The sequence below is a fragment of the Oryx dammah genome, unplaced genomic scaffold (assembly GCF_014754425.2).
Source record: "Oryx dammah isolate SB20612 unplaced genomic scaffold, SCBI_Odam_1.1 HiC_scaffold_18, whole genome shotgun sequence".
NCBI lineage: Eukaryota > Metazoa > Chordata > Mammalia > Artiodactyla > Bovidae > Oryx > Oryx dammah.
This window is the reverse complement of record NW_024070202.1, coordinates 16,107,821-16,124,622: the sequence shown is the minus strand read 5'-3', so window position 1 is coordinate 16,124,622 and position 16,802 is coordinate 16,107,821. Positions and strand designations below refer to the sequence as shown.

The following is a 16,802-nucleotide window of genomic DNA, read 5'->3' as shown; positions in this document are numbered from 1 at the left end:
TAGGAAATTGAAGCTCAAAAAGGTTAGGTCACTTAGCCAAGACATTGGGGCTAGGATTATAATTTAAATTTCAAAGCCCATACTTTGAATATCTGCAAATGAGTGACTGAAATTACACTCAGCCACGCAATTAAACACAGAACTACATTGTTCCTAACTCTAATACTTACTGTGTGTAGCACTGAGAATGGAAAGATACTTTTAAAACAAACCATTTTAAAGAATCATCATTCTGGAAAGCTGAAAAACAGAGTCGACAAAAAAAGTTACTTCTAATATTAAGTATCAAATTTGCCACCAAAGTAACAGATATTATCTTACTGTATTATTTGCAGAGTGGTCATATACAATTTCTAGATTAGGTATGTTGATGTCAATTTTTTAAATAATAAAAAATCTTTATTAAACACTTCTATTTAACATGTTTACATAAAACCTCTCATTTTCTAAACCCAAATATTAGTGAACTAGTAATAAAAATGAAAAATTAACCTATTTTCATGGTCCATATACAATGAGATGCAAAATAAGCATAATAAACATCTTACAGGAATATTTGAGATCACAGAAAATATTAGGAGACTGACACATAGGTTTAAACAATTATTTGTAAAAATGTCACCCTTTGGTTATAAACAAGCATATTATATAACAGACTTTATGTCTTATATTGTATTTCCAAAAATTACACATATTTTAGATATAACCCTAACCTAAACATCAACTCAAAAAATTTACCTTTAGCTAAGGAGAAATAAAAATGTATATGACAGTTTGACATTAAAGCCAATTTTTCATACTATGGACAGAGTAAATTTGAAAGAAACACTTCACCTGAAGCAACTTTAAGGGAAAAGGTTATATTTTAATAAAGTGAAATCAGAAGACTTACTTAGAAGACTAGAAAAAGTCCCCTTAGTAACAATCTTTGTTTAAAAGAACCAAATATATATATATACACACACACACAGACACACACACACATATATATAAGACAACTATTTCCAGTTCTTTGATTTAAACAAAAGATCGTCTTGATGAGATGTTTACTGTAGATATGCAATTTTTTCCTAGAAAAGGACCTTTTGTAAAAAGACCTCAAAGCAAAAAATAAATTTAATCTGCTTTTGTTCAGGACTTGGTTCTTATCTCAAATTAATCTAATAGATCTTAGTTTTACCAGGTAAAATTGCTAACATAAAAGCTTCTAAAATTCTTTAAGGTATTTCTTCTTCAAAATAAGTTTCAGGCTTACTATTTTTCTAAAAGTACAACTTCAACTACGAAATTCAGTCCTCTGCATATGTCAGATGATGTTATAAATCTTTGTATTTCTCTTTTAACTATCTAGCTGTGAAAAGGAAAAAAATAAAATTTTAAAATGAAGTCCCTGTATTGGCCCAGATATACTTATTTTTAGAAATGTAAAAAGATGAAATTGTCTCCAAAGTGACTCTGTTTTCCTCAACATCTCCATCTACCTTTGAAAAAACAGATATTCTACAAGAGGGGCTCTCACAGTATGGACATATAGATTATGCTGAATGGTTGGTCACATAAAACCTTGTACAGACTGCATTCTGCACAATGCTTCCAGATGATGAGCATAAGTTGATGAATTAACAGGGAAAGAAACCTTGGAAGACAAATCAGGACACTGGGAAAGCAAAACGTGGAAATGGGAAATTTTATATACTTTTCCTTAAAATGGTGCATATTTTTCTCCTCATATGAGAAAAAGTCATATGATACATTCTTAATTTTGACCTTTCTTAGGAAGACAGTAAATGTCAGTGCCAAAAGATTTATCTTAAAATCAAAGTGTATGAGAGAAAAGACTCCTTAAAAAATATGTATCAATCATACACTGAGAAATAATTCTCCAGTGTAGCGTAGGGGCAGTCTTTCTAATTCTAAAAGTAAAAACCCACAATATTATCTGAAAGGAAACCAAGCATGGTTGAGCTTAAACTACTATCTGAACCACTAAATTATTCAAATTATTCTATTTCAAAAGTGTGCAGATTTTACTGAAAGATATCCAATTTCAATGTAACAGGTATGGGTTCAAAGTCTGTTCTTAGTGATTCCAGAAACTGCTTGCAGAACATTCATAATTTCAACAAAACCTGAGGAAGTTCTTTCCAAAATGAACGTCTTCAACCTACTGAACAGAATTCATGCTCACACTCTGATGTTCATTTCAGCAGCATTTGTCTCTGTGAAGTACATCAAAATCACTCAAACATCAAATTGCTGATTTGACAGAATGATTTATTTTCCCATTACAGGAAAGCCATGAGTGACTTGTTCTGAGGTATGCTTCTGAGCTACGAAGGACCTCTATTAGGAAGCTCTGGTTCCTCTTTAGGCGATGGCATTTTACGGCTGAACAGTCTCTGCGGGCACCAGATTCCCTGTTGTGTCCAACTGCATACATTTACACGTGCATGCAGACACGGGACACTCGGCGTGATCCCTGAAACATAAGTCAAGTCACAGGTAAAAACCTAAACTACACATACCTATACACATTTATCATATAGCCTATTCATATCTATAATGCAATTTTTCAAAACGGCATTTGGAAAGATACAGGAATTAAAACCTGAAGACCAAAAGCATTAAACTAGAAATAAGCACCAAGCTGAACATGGGGAAAAAGTTACTGAAAAATGAACAGCTTTACTTTCTAAATATATCTCATTTACAGTTATGACCATAACAGTCTGTGCTCAGAGTTTAAATTTAAGCCAACGTGACAAACTGGGTGCAAAAGTTACAGCAATGAAGTGGTATCAGGGCCACTGTTACCACTTTCACCACTCAAAGTGAAAATGAAAGTCGCTCAGTTGGGTCCGACTCTTTGTGACCCCCACGGACTTCGGACCCCCATACAGTCCATGGAATTCTCCAGGCCAGAATACTGGAGTGGGTAGCCTTTCCCTTTTTCAGGGGATCATCCCAACCCAGGGATCTAAACCCAGGTCTCCCACATTGCAGTCGGATTCTCTATCAGCTGAGCCACAAGGGAAGCCCAAGAATACTGGAGTGGGTAGCCTGTCCCTTCTCCAGGGGGTCTTTCCAACCCACAGATCAAACCTGGATCTCCTGCATTGCAGGCGGATTCTTTACCAACTGAGCTATAAGGGAAGCCCTCAAAGTAAGAGTTAAATATGATCTTGAGTCTCCTTTGTATGAAATGTTTATTTTCTACATAACAAGCTTATATAAAAGATAACTATTACAGGAGTTTGACATGTATTCATTCTATCATTTAACTCAGTTACATACTAGACCTTATATATGATGGGATATTCAGTCAGTTATAAAAAACTGTAAATATATCCTCTCTCTAAATAAAGTTAAATAATGCTTTTCAAACATTTAACCCATACATTTATTAAAGTTTCTTAAATTGTAAGTATTAATTTTATGGTTTTAGATTATACAAACTAGTGATACAAATGTCTGCATCATCTGTGTTAACTTAAGTGACAGTAAGAAACAAATCCATCCATCCTCTGGCTGTATAAACCTGAAGTGTTTAAAAGGCCCTCTGCTTTATCTCCTGTAACCCCAAGCCTACTAAAGAAGGAATGTACTGATTACCTGAACCAACTGAGCATGTGTCCAGCATGTCCACCGTGCCTGCAATTGTGACACCATGTAAACCAGTTGTTAAACTGAGCTAATTTTTTGTCCTTGCTCAAGTCTACTTTTTCATCTGATTTGGATCCTCCTATGGGTTAAAAACAATGATCTTCATTAACTATAGCATAATATTTGATTCAAAATTTCTTAAAAGGTAGATCTGAAATTATGTCAAAATACAAATCACACATCATACTGAAACAGCAGTTTTAATGTTAGAATGTAGTTTAGATTGAAAAATAACAACCAGAATTTCTTGTATTTTTAAGTCAATAATAAGTGGAAAAACAGACATTATCAAACCTACTAAGAAGTAATCCGAATTAACAATTTTAGAGAAATCATCAGTAGTTTAAAAATCTTCTCATAAAGAAAATACCAAGTTTGGTTTACAGGTGGGTTCTATACAAACTTCAGGGCTTCCCAATTGGCACTAGAGGTAAAGAACCCACCTGCCAACGCAGGAGACCTAAGAGATGTGGGTTTGATCCCTGGGTTGGGAAGATCCCCTGGAGGATGAAATGGTAACCCACTCCAGTGCCTGGAGAATCCCATGGACAGAGGAAACTGGCAGGGTACAGTCCACAGGGCCGCACAGACTCAGACACAACTGAAGCGGCTTAGCACGCACACACGCTTTTCCAAAGTATAGGAAAAGAGGGGAAATTCCCCAATGCCTTTCATAAGGCAGGTATAACTTTGCTAACAAAACCAGACAAAGGTAACACAAAAAAGATTATAGGCCTATCTCCCTCCTGAACAGACATAAAATCCTAAATAAAACATTAGCAAACAGTATGATTTAGCAACTCTCTGGCGATTTAGTCACTGTGTCGTGTCCAACTCTTAAAACCCCATGGACTATAGTCTGCCAGGCTCTTCTACCCATATATTCTCTAGGCAAGAATACTGGGATGAGTTGCCATTTCCTTCTCCAGGGGATCTTCCCAATCCAGAAACTGAACCGAGGTCTTCCGATTTGCAGGCAGATTCCTTACCCTGAGTCATGAGGGAATCCCTTGGCTTCCATGAAAATGAACTAAAGCAACTTCTGTGCATAGTCAAAGGAGAAATACGCAGAAATGTCCATAATAGTAAAAATGTGTAAAGAAACAAATGTCCAATGGAAGAATCTGTGTTACAGTCATAAATGGTAAGTAGTAATAAAAATGAATAAATCACAACTACATTCATCAGCACAACTGAAACTAAAATACAGAAAAACTCGAATGCTGAGTAAAAACGGCAAGTCAAAGGATATATGCCATTTGATTCATTTATAGAGTTTAAAACACAGGCAAAAGTAAATGTGTGATAAAACTACACAGACAAGCAAGAGACAAAATTAATAGATGATTTAGGACAGTAGTGACCTCTGAGGAGGAGCCCAAAAAGGCGTGGAGGGGCAGGGAGAAATGGCCCAAGGCACTGGTATAGACAGGATTATCTTAAGCAGAGTGCGGGGACTCACCAATTTATCACAGTGCGTGATGTGCACATTTCTATACATTCATATTAGAGTCCACAAAAAATTGAAGAAAAATGTTATACATTTACATTCACACACACATTTATATAACTTGCAATACTTGAAAAATCCCCATTCTATTAATTTTGGCCACCTTAATATGTTTCATTTTGTTTTAAAACAGCAAATCAAAATATTTTATGACCATACATACAGAAAAGGATAGAAAGATAAGTAAACATATTAAGCTTAAATAAGCAACTGTGTACCTATTAAGACATAATGCTATATTCAAAAGTTCACCTGGGTCATTGCTGATCACACTACTGCTGGGACAGTCTTGCAAACAGTTTTTTAATATACTTATCTCTTTTTGTAATGGTATGAAGATGAAAGGATACAAAGGTGGTTCAAGGATTTAAGATATATACACACTGAAATTCTTCCTAAAAGCTTAATAAAAACAATTAATAATGAAAGGAAGGAAAAGAGGGGAGAAAGAAAATATAGACCTTTTAAGGATAAAGCATTTTATACTTTTGTGTATAGTTCTCACTGGTGATTTCCTCTTTGTTTTTGTAACTTCTAATCCATACAGAAAACAGACTGAATCCAGGACAGATTAAGTCTTAGGCTTCTGATAAAGCTTAAAATAACACTACCTCACTGCCATGTAAGAAAGCTTTTAAGGATCAAACAGCTTTTATTTTATTTTTCAATTTTTAAAAATAATTTTTATTGTTAAATTTTATGTATTTGGTCATGCCAAACAGCATGCACGATCTTAAGTCCCCACCAGGGGTGGAGCCTGCACCCCTTGCAGTGTAAGCACAGAGTCTTAACCACTCAATTGCCAGGAAAGTCCCTCAAACAGCTTTTAAATCATGAAGGTAAGTGCCACAGAATAGGTAAGGGGAAACGAGAGTTTCACTTAGGCACTAACTAGAATAACAAAACAACAATGATGGTAGTAAGATGAATAATAAACTAATATATAATCTAACTTATACAAATGTATCACAGAGAAAAGTTAAGCTCTCTAAGGGCAGGGATTTTTGTCTGTTTTGTTTACTGTAACATTTCTAGTACTTAGCAAAGCAGGCACTGTTAAATAGATAATGTTTATAATTTTTAATGCTAAATATTTGTTTATAATTTGTAAACATAACTAAAGATGTATACTTATAAATTCAATGAGGCACTTCAAAAGAGGTCCAACTTTGAAAGCACAACTCCGTGTAAAAATTTGCAACCCTCAGTTAAATAAACTTATGGAAACTCTGGGCATTTGCATCACAAAGCATGATGGATGGATGCATCTCTAACTGCACACAGAGCTACAAGGAGGTTTGTACACCTGAATCTTTACACTGCCATGAGCCAATATTTGATTATTAGGTCCTATTTTCGGAGAAGGCAATGGCACCCCACTTCAGCACTCTTGCCTAGAAACTCCCATGGATGGAGGAGCCTGGTGGGCTGCAGTCCATGGGGTCGCTGAGGGTTGGACACGACTGAGGTGACTTAGCAGTAGCAGCAGCAGGTCCTATTTTAAGAATTCAAGAGTCTTCTGATTTTACAGAATAAAAAAGGAAAACGCTTACTGCTCCGTAATTAACTCAGATCAATCTGCCTTTAAACACCAGAAGCAGGCTCCCCTGACTTCCCTACACTGTTACCTAGACCCCGTCACACTCATCTACTCAGTGGTCTCCGCAGACTCGCAGTGATTACCATCGTTACCAATCTCTTTACTCTACTACATACTTTGTACCCTGCTACAACCTGGGCAGGCTTCTCTCAAATCTTCACATATTTAAATCTATCAAACTTTAGAGGACTAGCTTAAATGGCATCTTCATTTTGGTGGTGGGGGGGAGTTTTTCAGATAGAAGCAATGTTATCTTCTTTCAAAATTCCTAATATTTTCTTTATAAAATATCTAAAATACCCCTTATTCACCTTAGAGGAGAAGGCAATGGCACCCCACTCCAGTGCTCTTGCCTGGAAAATCCCATGGACGGAGGAGCCTGGTAGGCTGCAGTCCACGGGGTCCCTGGGAGTCAGACACGACTGAGCGACTTCACTTTCTCTTTTCACCTTCATGCATTGGAGAAGGAAATGGCAACCCACTCCAGTGTTCTCGCCTGGAGAATCCCAGGGACGGGGGAGCCTGGTGGGCTGCTGTCTCTGGGGTCGCACAGAGTCGGACACAAATGAAGCAACTTAGCAGCATTCAGCTTAGAGAGCCAAGTGTATTTCAGATTTTGAAATATTTAGGGATGTTAGAAAAATAATGAGCAAATATTAAATTACACCCCCCGGAAAACTCTGAGGCAGCATCCTGTAATTAAACACAACAGTATTTCTGTGATGAAATATATGAATGTTCACAAACAAGAGAAATAAAAACTTTAATAACCTCATGTCAATCCTGAACAGATTTTTTTTCTTTTGCCAAATGAGATTTTGAAAATTCAAAAAAAAAAACCCTAAACTTTGGATTTTCAAATATTAGAGAGATTTGGGAACGACAGACAAAAGGACCTGTGGACAGGCGTGCTCAGCTGCTCAGTTGTGTCCAACTGTTTACAAGCCCATGGACTGTAGCCTGCCAGGTTCCTCTTGTCCATGGAATTCTCCAGGCAAGAAGACTGGAGAGGGTTACCGTTTCCTATCCCAGGGGATCTTCCTGACTCGGTTTGAATCTGCATCTCTTGCATCTCCTGCACTGGCATGTGGATTCTTTATCACTGGCACCAGCTGGGAAGCCCCAGAGATTCTGAACTAGTATTTATTTTCTAGAACATATAATTTATTCTATGTTAGCTATCCATGCTCATTTACACATTTATATATCATAAGCTCCATGAGGATCTTTGAGTCATCCTAGCAATCAGCCTTAACTTAACTTAGTGCATTAAACAAGTATTCAAATTTATATAGAGACATTATTTCTGCAGCAAATTAAAAAAAAATTTAAAGCAAATATGAGAAAGTTTTAAGACTTGATAAACCTGGGTGTTGACTTTTCATTAAATTAATAGCCTCTATAACAGAGCTTAAAATGCTTTATGGATTAATTTTCTTCAAATTATAGAAAACTTTTTATCTTTTCTTACCTATTTCAAAAATAGAAAAACCTGAAAAGCTGGTATCTAGCAAAAAGCAACATCACTCTAGCCATTACAATTTGCTGAGACTTATGGTCCAAAAGGCATATTAAGTTCAATTATTTCTAAGTATTTAAGTTCACATAGAACTTACTAGACACCATATTTTGCTTCCTTGTTCTTTCATTGTAGTAGATTTTTATTTCAAATAGTTATTTTCTATTTATTAGTAGCAACGCCTTCCCTGGTGGCTCAGATGGAAAAGAATCGGTCTGTAATGGGGGAGACTTGGGTTCAATCCCTGGGTTGAAAAGATGGAAAAGGAAACGGCAACTCACTCCAGTACTCTTGCCTGAAGAATTCTATGGACAGAGGAACCTGGCGGGCTACAGTCCATGGAATCATAAAGAGCTGAACACAACTAAGGGACTAATGCGTTCTTTCAAGGCCATAAAAAAAGTGATCAACATGCAATGTAAAAAGTGAAAGTCCTTGATTAAAACAAGTCAAGACTAACGTGCATTTAAAACATTACATACTACATTTGTTAAAAATAAAGGATGGGGCAGGGGCGGGGGGCACTTCCCTGGGGCCCAGTGGTTAGGAATCGACCTGCCAATGCAAGGGACATGAGTTCAGTCCCTGGCTCCAGGAACTAAGATTCCACGGGCCACAGGGCAACTAAGTCCATGCGCCACAAATACTAAGCTGCACGTCCTGGGGCCTGTGCTCTGCAGTAAAAGAAGTCGCCACAGTGAGAAGCCCGTGTGCCACAACTAGAGAGCAGCACCTGCTCCCTGCAACTAGAGAAAGCTCCTGAGCAGCAACACTGCTGAAAACACGGAAAAGAGACAAAAGAAATCCATGTTTTTAAAAAAAGAATCTATTCTGAAAAAGAGTAACAATACTACTAGCAAATCTCTTTCAGATGTTAAAGCAAAAATAAAACAGACTACTTACAAGAATAACCTACAGAACAGAATTATAAAATTTCATAACTAGGAGGATCTCCCAGTCCAACACTCCATTTATAAGTGGGTTAAAGTGACTCTCAATCTCACAGACTAAATGTCACAGAGCCAGGACTAAAACAGGCATTCTGATATCAGATGCGGTTCTTCATTCCTTATTCATTTACCACTATGCCAGATATTCAAGTGTTTCTAATTAAAATTTTTGCTTTAGTATGATTTTTAACTTATATAAATAGCTGAAATATTTCCAGCCACTAGGTGCATTTATATTCGATTATCTACTATTCTCAAAAATGTTCTCTATATGTTTACATTAAGCAGTATACAATAATTCTAATATTTTTAACCATTAAAAAAGTACATATATTTACAAGATAGCTGATGGACATAGCAGAAACACACCAAAACTTAAAAGGACAGGACTCTGAATGCTAGGTTAATACTTTCCCCATATATTTTCACAGGCAGATTTTGAAGATGAAGTAAGAGAAAATGTCAAAGTGCTTTGAGACGATCAAAAGTTCTTTATGCACACAAGATATCTGTTACTAGATGAGGCCACAGTGACTTTTAAACATAAAATTTGAGGGAGCTCCTCTTAGAAAAAGTGGTAAGAAAACAGTATATGATTATTTAATATTTAAGCTCTTCTTACAAACTTTAAACTGGTAAGCATGTGAGATTAGAGATACTGTGGATAGAGATTTTACTTTCAATGTACAGATTTTATAAATTATAGAACACAAAAACTGCCAAGACAGCAAAGTGGCTTGCTCTTAGAAATAATATAAACCCAAGGTGGTATGTCTTTTATTTACAACATCATTAAATCAATTATGTAGAAACAATTTCTGTTCAAAAAAGTATACTGAATTATTATATAGAATTATGTCATACCAGGACAACTAGAAACAGGTGTTCCCATATTAATGAGGCAAAGTGCACAGCGAGGAAGGGGTTTTCGACAGCCAGGGCAACTTGTGACTTTCGATTTTGTTGGTGAGCCACTGACACCATACTGACTGAAACCTCGGCCCTGATGGGGAACAGTGGAACAGCTGTAGGAGATAGACTTTCCACAAAAATTGCAACTCACAAACACCTATAAAACAGATGAAAGGAGAAATAAATAAAATGCAAACTTCATGACTAAAATTTAAAATGACTAAAGTTTGATCCTAACAAATTATTTTTCAATAATTTTTAAAATTTTATGATATACTGTAAGTTATCTGCTAAGCTGGTTAGTTCTAAGACTTCTACTTAGCAGTTACATTATTTGAATACTTCTTGTTACTTTGTTTAGTTATATTCTTCCTAACATAACTGCTAGGTACAGAAAAACTCAGAAGCATTAGATTCCAAATTTTAGGAATAACAAAGACTAAATAAGAGTTCACACTGGGACATTACAAAATATCTGACTTTTGATACAAATTTCAACGATATAATATTCTGAACAAAATTTTCTTATAAAGAAAATACTCATTTCCTAAGATTAAAAAGGAGTTAGGGAGCCTATAATAGTAAATAGCTAAAACTTAGGAATAATAGCAATATAAACTGTTCATTTTACCTTTATATTAAACTTCTAGACTCTCAAACACATATGATACAGAGTAGTAGCAAATATCATGTAACACTACTTTATTAATATTCAGGTTGTTTTAATACAAACGGTAATTTTTCAACTTTCTAAAACAGGAAAATAGCACCATCCGGTGCTCACATTGAGGATATACCTGACTGTTAATGAGATTTAATACTTGGAATCAGATACAGTGATCTCATGTCAAGTGCTTATGTAATAATTGATCTCATGCTGCTTTTTTTAAGTCAAAGTACAGTCGATCTACAATACTATATAATTTTAAGTGCACAGCAAAGTTAATTCAGTTTTAGAGTCTTTTCAAGAGTCTTTTAGGTTATAACAAGACAGTGTTACAGTAAATTCTTGTTTATTTTAAATAGTGCTTACTTCATGTTTTTTAAACTACTGCTTGAAAAAATAAATTTCTATGTGTAATTAGACATACAGATATATATGTATGTACTACTAAACAAATCCTGCCTTATTACATATAACAGTGCAGAAAAACACAATACTCAAGTGCAAAGTGTAAGAACATACAGTAGTTAAAATTTGAAAGGTCTTGGAATAGACTAGAAAGCCTCACTCAGACAGTCTTAGGACTCAGTTAGGTTTGCCTAAGATCCTCTAGGCCTGCTGTGGTTTGTTCTGTGTTAGATTAAAGTGCAAGACACTGAGAGGACTGTTAGAAAGTGTAGGATCAAAAAAACATGAAAACTAAACACAAAGTATAGTCTGGTTAGACAAAGACATCAATGGGAACTCAACGTGAGCAAAAGAACGAGTTTATTAATAGCGATTTATTAAACTGAACCCTCAACTGACCCTATATAACATGCTGTAAACACTTCTTTTTTTTGGCTGGGCTATTAGGTGCATGTTACAATTTGATTCTCTCCAAAACAGTGCACTTACCTGTGCTAAAGGCTTAGAACTGGGATCCAACTTACTCCTGTGAATATCAAATTCAGCTCGTTTGTGCCAAAACCTCCAGGCATCCAACAAATTTCTGTAATTCTCAATCCAGTACTGAACTCTTTCATCTTTAAGAACATCTAAAGGAGAACCCTAAAAAGAAAACATGAATTATTTCAGTTTTTAAAATGTTCTTGGCTAAGCCTGAAGATTCTAGGCAACATGTGAGTGAGAGTCACAAGGGAAGAAACAGGCCACCTTTGTGCCAAAAGCTGGCTCCTAATGAGGATACAGATAAATAGCTGATGGAAGCTCCATTAATTTAAACTGGCTTCTACCAGTGACATACATATGCACTGTGTATACTATCACGTCTGGCCAGGGAGGTGTAATTCTCTCTTACTTAAGTTTAAAGACCTAAGAGCAATCAATTCACCTCCCTGGTTGAATGCAGTGAAGTCAAAAAACAATGCAAATATTTTTTTCTCCCAACAATTAAACTTCTAGGTTGACAAAATATATTTACTCATTCCAAATAAACACCAAAACTGCTCAATCACATTTAAAATAATACTGAGCTTGGTCCTTTCAATCTAGCAGTGCACTGTGAATTCAGATGCCATTTTAGTATACCTATCTATTTGAAAATTAAAACTGCTTATTCTCTGCCTGGCCTTCAACTAAAACATGTATTTATCTCTTTAAAAGATAAAAAAAAAGAAAGCAAGAAAGAACCCAAAACTGAACAAAAAATGCTTAGTTCTTTGACCCCTAAGCCATGGTGAAAAGGAATACTTTCTTTCCCTTAAATTTACCTTAGATTCCTTCTCACTAACAACTTCAATTTCCTGCCAGTAAGACTTTTCCAAAAGCTGTACCTTCTCTGGCAGCTGTGACGTTCCGCATTTCACCTATGCTTGCTCTGAGTTTTCATATATTGCTTTTAGCTCTGTTCAGGATACCATCCTTATCTTCACATGAACAAAGCAGAAAAAGCCTCTATCCTCAATGATCCAATGGGCATTAATCTGAAGCCAAGGTTTTCCAGTTTTGGGGCCACAGAGAAAAGTGAAATGTGAGAGCAGTTCGCACTCATCTTACGGAAAAAAGAAACCTGTAATAGCTAATACAGACAATCTACCTTTAGACAACTCAAGACAGAGAAGCACATCTTTCACCTAGTAATTAAGTATTAGTTTCAATTACCAGAGTTAAATTTAGCTAAAAGAACACATGAAAAACTAATAGCTGATAATTTCACTTTTTAAAAAAGTAAACATCTACTGTACTCCTAATTATGACCAACTAGCCAGAACTAACAGAGAAGACAATGGCACCCCACTCCAGTACTCTTGCCTGGAAAATTCCACGGATGGAGGAGCCTGGTAGGTTGCAGTCCATGAGGTCGCTGAGAGTCGGACACGACTGAGCGACTTCACTTTCACCTTTCACTTTCATGCACTGGAGAAGGAAATGGCAACCCACTTAAGTATTTTTGCCTGAAGAATCCCAGGGACGGGGGAGCCTGGTGGGCTGCCATCTATGGGGTCGCACAGAGTCGGACATGACTGAAGCGACTTAGCAGCAGCAGCAGCCAAAACTAAATCCCTGATTTAAAAAGAAGACTCACAGAAAAATCAGAAATTTTCCTATCCCACTCTTTCCCATTCTGTGGCACTAAGGATAAACTAAGAAACAATCTGGTCAATTCATATTTAGTAAGTCTTCTCTAGAACCATTTCATTAAAAGTTAAAATCAAATTCTGAAAATGTGTGCAGAGAAAACAGTTCAGAGGTTAGGTCTGATCAAATTAGAAGGACTTGGGAAATATTATGGGCTTCCCACAGTAGTAAAACTTAAGACCAAAGTGATCAGTAAGTAACCAAACTTCCAAAAGCATTAACCAATGTACTTCAGCAGGAAAGAAACCAGATTTCTGTAATGGACTGCAAACAATGTCCAGTACTGAACAATAAAAAAACACTAGACATATTAGAAACAGGTAAATCATAGTTCAAAGTAAAGGAAAAAGAAAGTTAATAGAACTAAACCTTAAACAGCCCTTATGTTAGAGTAAGCAAAGACCTCAATGCAACTATTAGACATGTATTCAGACTTAGAAGAAATAGTGTTTTAATTATAAACAGATAGGGAACTCAGCTGAAAAATGTAAACAATAAAAAAAAATTGAGACTCTAGAACTAAAAAGTACAATAACTGAAATTAAGTATTCCCTGGAAAAACTAACATTAGATAGAAGGTGAAAGAATAGCCAATTAACACATCAATAAAATTTATCCAGTTTGAAGAAGTGGGGCAAATGAAAGGAAAATGAACACAGCTTCAGATGCCCGTGGGACAAAATCAAAAGGTTTAATACTTGTGCAATCATAGTCCAAGAAGGGGAAGAGAATGAGACTGAAGCAAAAAAAGAAATACTTAAAAGAAATAATGCCTGAAAATTTCCTAAATCTGATGAAAAACACTGACTTTGCAGATCCAAAAACCTGAGTGAATCACAAGCAGGATAAAAAGAACCACAACTAAGTTCAAGGTTTAAACTGCTAAGAATCAAAAAGAAAATCCTGAAAGCAGCCCAGGGGAAACAAAGACAATAATATCTGATTTTTCATCAGAAAAAATGGAGGCCAGAAGACTGTGAAACCACATCTTTAAAGTGTTGAAAGAAAATGAACAAAAAGATATTTTCGATTAAAATCAAGCTATGAGAATCTGTCACCAGCAACTCTGAACTATAAGAAATGCTAAAGAAAAAGGCCAAAGGGAAATGACAAGAGATGAAATCTGAGTCTGCTGTAAGGAATAGACAGTAAAAAAACAGCATGGCCAATAAACAAATATAAAAGCCCGGATCTTCATTCTTCACATAATTTACATAAAAGACAAGCGACTATTAAGAGCAAAAGTACTCAACTGTAAGCTGGGGTTTATGATGTGTGTAGAGACACAGCACACGACAGCAGGGCAGAGGAGGGGGGTCTGTACATGGACTTACACCGTGATCACAGTTTTGAAACACGAAACATGAAGCAAAAAGCAGAAAATGTCAGGAGGAGAAGAGTGAATGAAGTAGGAAGCATGATGCACCAGGTGTGAAATGTAAGCTGCTGCTGCTGCTGCTGAGTCGCTTCAGTCGTGTCCGACTCTGTGCGACCCCATAGACGGCAGCCCACCAGGCTCCCCCGTCCCTGGGATTCTCTAGGCAAGAACACTGGAGTGGGTTGCCATTTCCTTCTCCAATGCATGAAAGTGAAAAGTGAAAGGGAAGGCGCTCAGTCGTGTTCGACTCTCGGCGACCCCATGGACTGCAGCCCACCAGGCTCCTCCGTCCATGGGATTTTCCAGGCAGTACTGGAGTGGGGTGCCATCGCCTTCTCTGAAATGTAAACTATGAGGAGTTAAATGGTTGACTCATGAGTTAAGGATGCATATTGTTAGACCTGGAGCAACTACTTCAAAGAAGAAGAAAATGAAGTATAACTAAAAAGCCAACATAAGAAATAAAGTAAAATACTAAAATACTCAATTAGCCCAAAAGAAGGCAGGAAAGGAACAGAAAAACAACACAGAAAATAAACAGCACGATGGCAGACTAGATCTTGACCATATACATATAAATGAGGAAACGCCTCAATTAAAAGGCAGCTGATTATCAGACTAGGTTCTTTAAACCAAGATCCAATTATACACTGCATTTTAAATACATTTTATAAACCTTGTTAAGAGGTTACCAACCATTTGTATTTCGTAGCCATATATATATACCGTGGTTTAACAGATGTAAACTCATTCTGGTAACAAAACAACGATACCTTACACTATAGAAGGACAGTAGCCTGATACCTTAAGGTAAGTTTACTTTGTGGTTTGTGGGCCGATATTTACATTTTACTTTGTTTACCCAGTATGCAGCATGCTACCATACTGCATAAAAGGATAAGAACAGGAAAGAGAACACCAGGAAAGGGTAAGTTCTGCTGGAGAGCTAAGGGAATCTCTGGAAAATGCTCTAAAATGTCACCATTCTTCCAACAAAAGCAAAGTTGTAGGGAATCTTTGCCAGGAATCCATTTTTAATCAGTGGGCAGTAAAAACTGAGAGAAAAATAGATGAATGGTTACTCCAAGTCATGCTCATTTAGTAAACGAGGAAATGAGAGAATAAAAGGGAATAATGAGAACTGAGAGCTGAGTGTAACTTGCCTTCTGTACTTCAAGAAAGAGGTACTGTAATTCGGATCAGGGAAAGGCAATCTCTTTGTAGACAGTGTTGTTCTGTCAACAATCAGAGAAAGCAAAGAGAGGTTTTTCTGCTTCGTTTGAACTCTACATAAACTCAAGACTGACATTTCTCAAAGGGAAAGGAAAAACTGGGTAATCCAATGCAGGAGGCTTAGGGACAATAAAATAAGGCAGAAGTCTTTTATAAATCAAGTGATTAAATTAAAATTAAAGTTAAATGTCTCCTAAAGATCCTAAGTAAGCAAACGAGCATATCCACTCCGTAAGGGAAGAAAATAGAAGGCTAAGCCTTTTTTTTCTCCTTAATAAACTGCTGCTGCCACACTGCACTAACCTGTAACATGCAGTAACTTGCTGTTTGGACATCTCCAGTTCTGTCGACATAACTCTCCATTAAGTCCACTCCATCTTTAGTGAGGCCTGTAAGCAGTATTCCTTCCAAATTTCCAGCGTCTTTCATTTCATTGGTCAACTTTTCGATGTACCTATTTAACTGGAAAATTCAAAGCGATTTTTCTAAAGCAATCCATTTCACTATTGGTATTTTCTGCTTCATAAATTCTACATTTGGAACAATTTTACCCTTAATGGAAAACATTTTAAACCAAAAACCCTTGTGAAAACCTAGATATGTGATCTCTAAGTGTGCATCTATTATAAATTACAATACAGCATCCATGATCATTTAAAATATTTCTTTAAAAAGGAAAGGTATTCATTATGTTTTGTTAATTGTTCTATAAAGATCCACAGACAATTTACTATTTTAAATTTAAAGAAAACTGTCCTTATTATTGAGCTTCCCAGGTGGCACTAGTGGTAAA

At 36.3% G+C, this 16,802-nt stretch overlaps 1 protein-coding gene across 4 annotated transcripts in view; it reads right to left on the bottom strand.

Moving 5' to 3' along the window:
* Window positions 1-96: 96 nt before the first annotated feature.
* The window catches only part of MIOS (meiosis regulator for oocyte development), a 38,776-nt gene continuing 22,070 nt past the window's right edge, over window positions 97-16,802 (bottom strand). For 3 of the 4 annotated variants that reach the window (XM_040260506.1, XM_040260505.1, XM_040260504.1), the window contains exons 8-12: window positions 16,313-16,471; window positions 11,716-11,868; window positions 10,107-10,311; window positions 3,613-3,742; window positions 2,254-2,479 (exon numbers count right to left, since the gene is read on the bottom strand). In XM_040260506.1, coding sequence (XP_040116440.1) covers window positions 2,383-2,479; window positions 3,613-3,742; window positions 10,107-10,311; window positions 11,716-11,868; window positions 16,313-16,471 — 744 coding nt within the window. In that variant the 3' untranslated portion in view covers window positions 2,254-2,382. Of the gene's footprint in view, window positions 2,480-3,612; window positions 3,743-10,106; window positions 10,312-11,715; window positions 11,869-16,312; window positions 16,472-16,802 lie in introns of all 4 variants that reach the window. The other variant, XM_040260503.1, reaches the window with a different exon arrangement.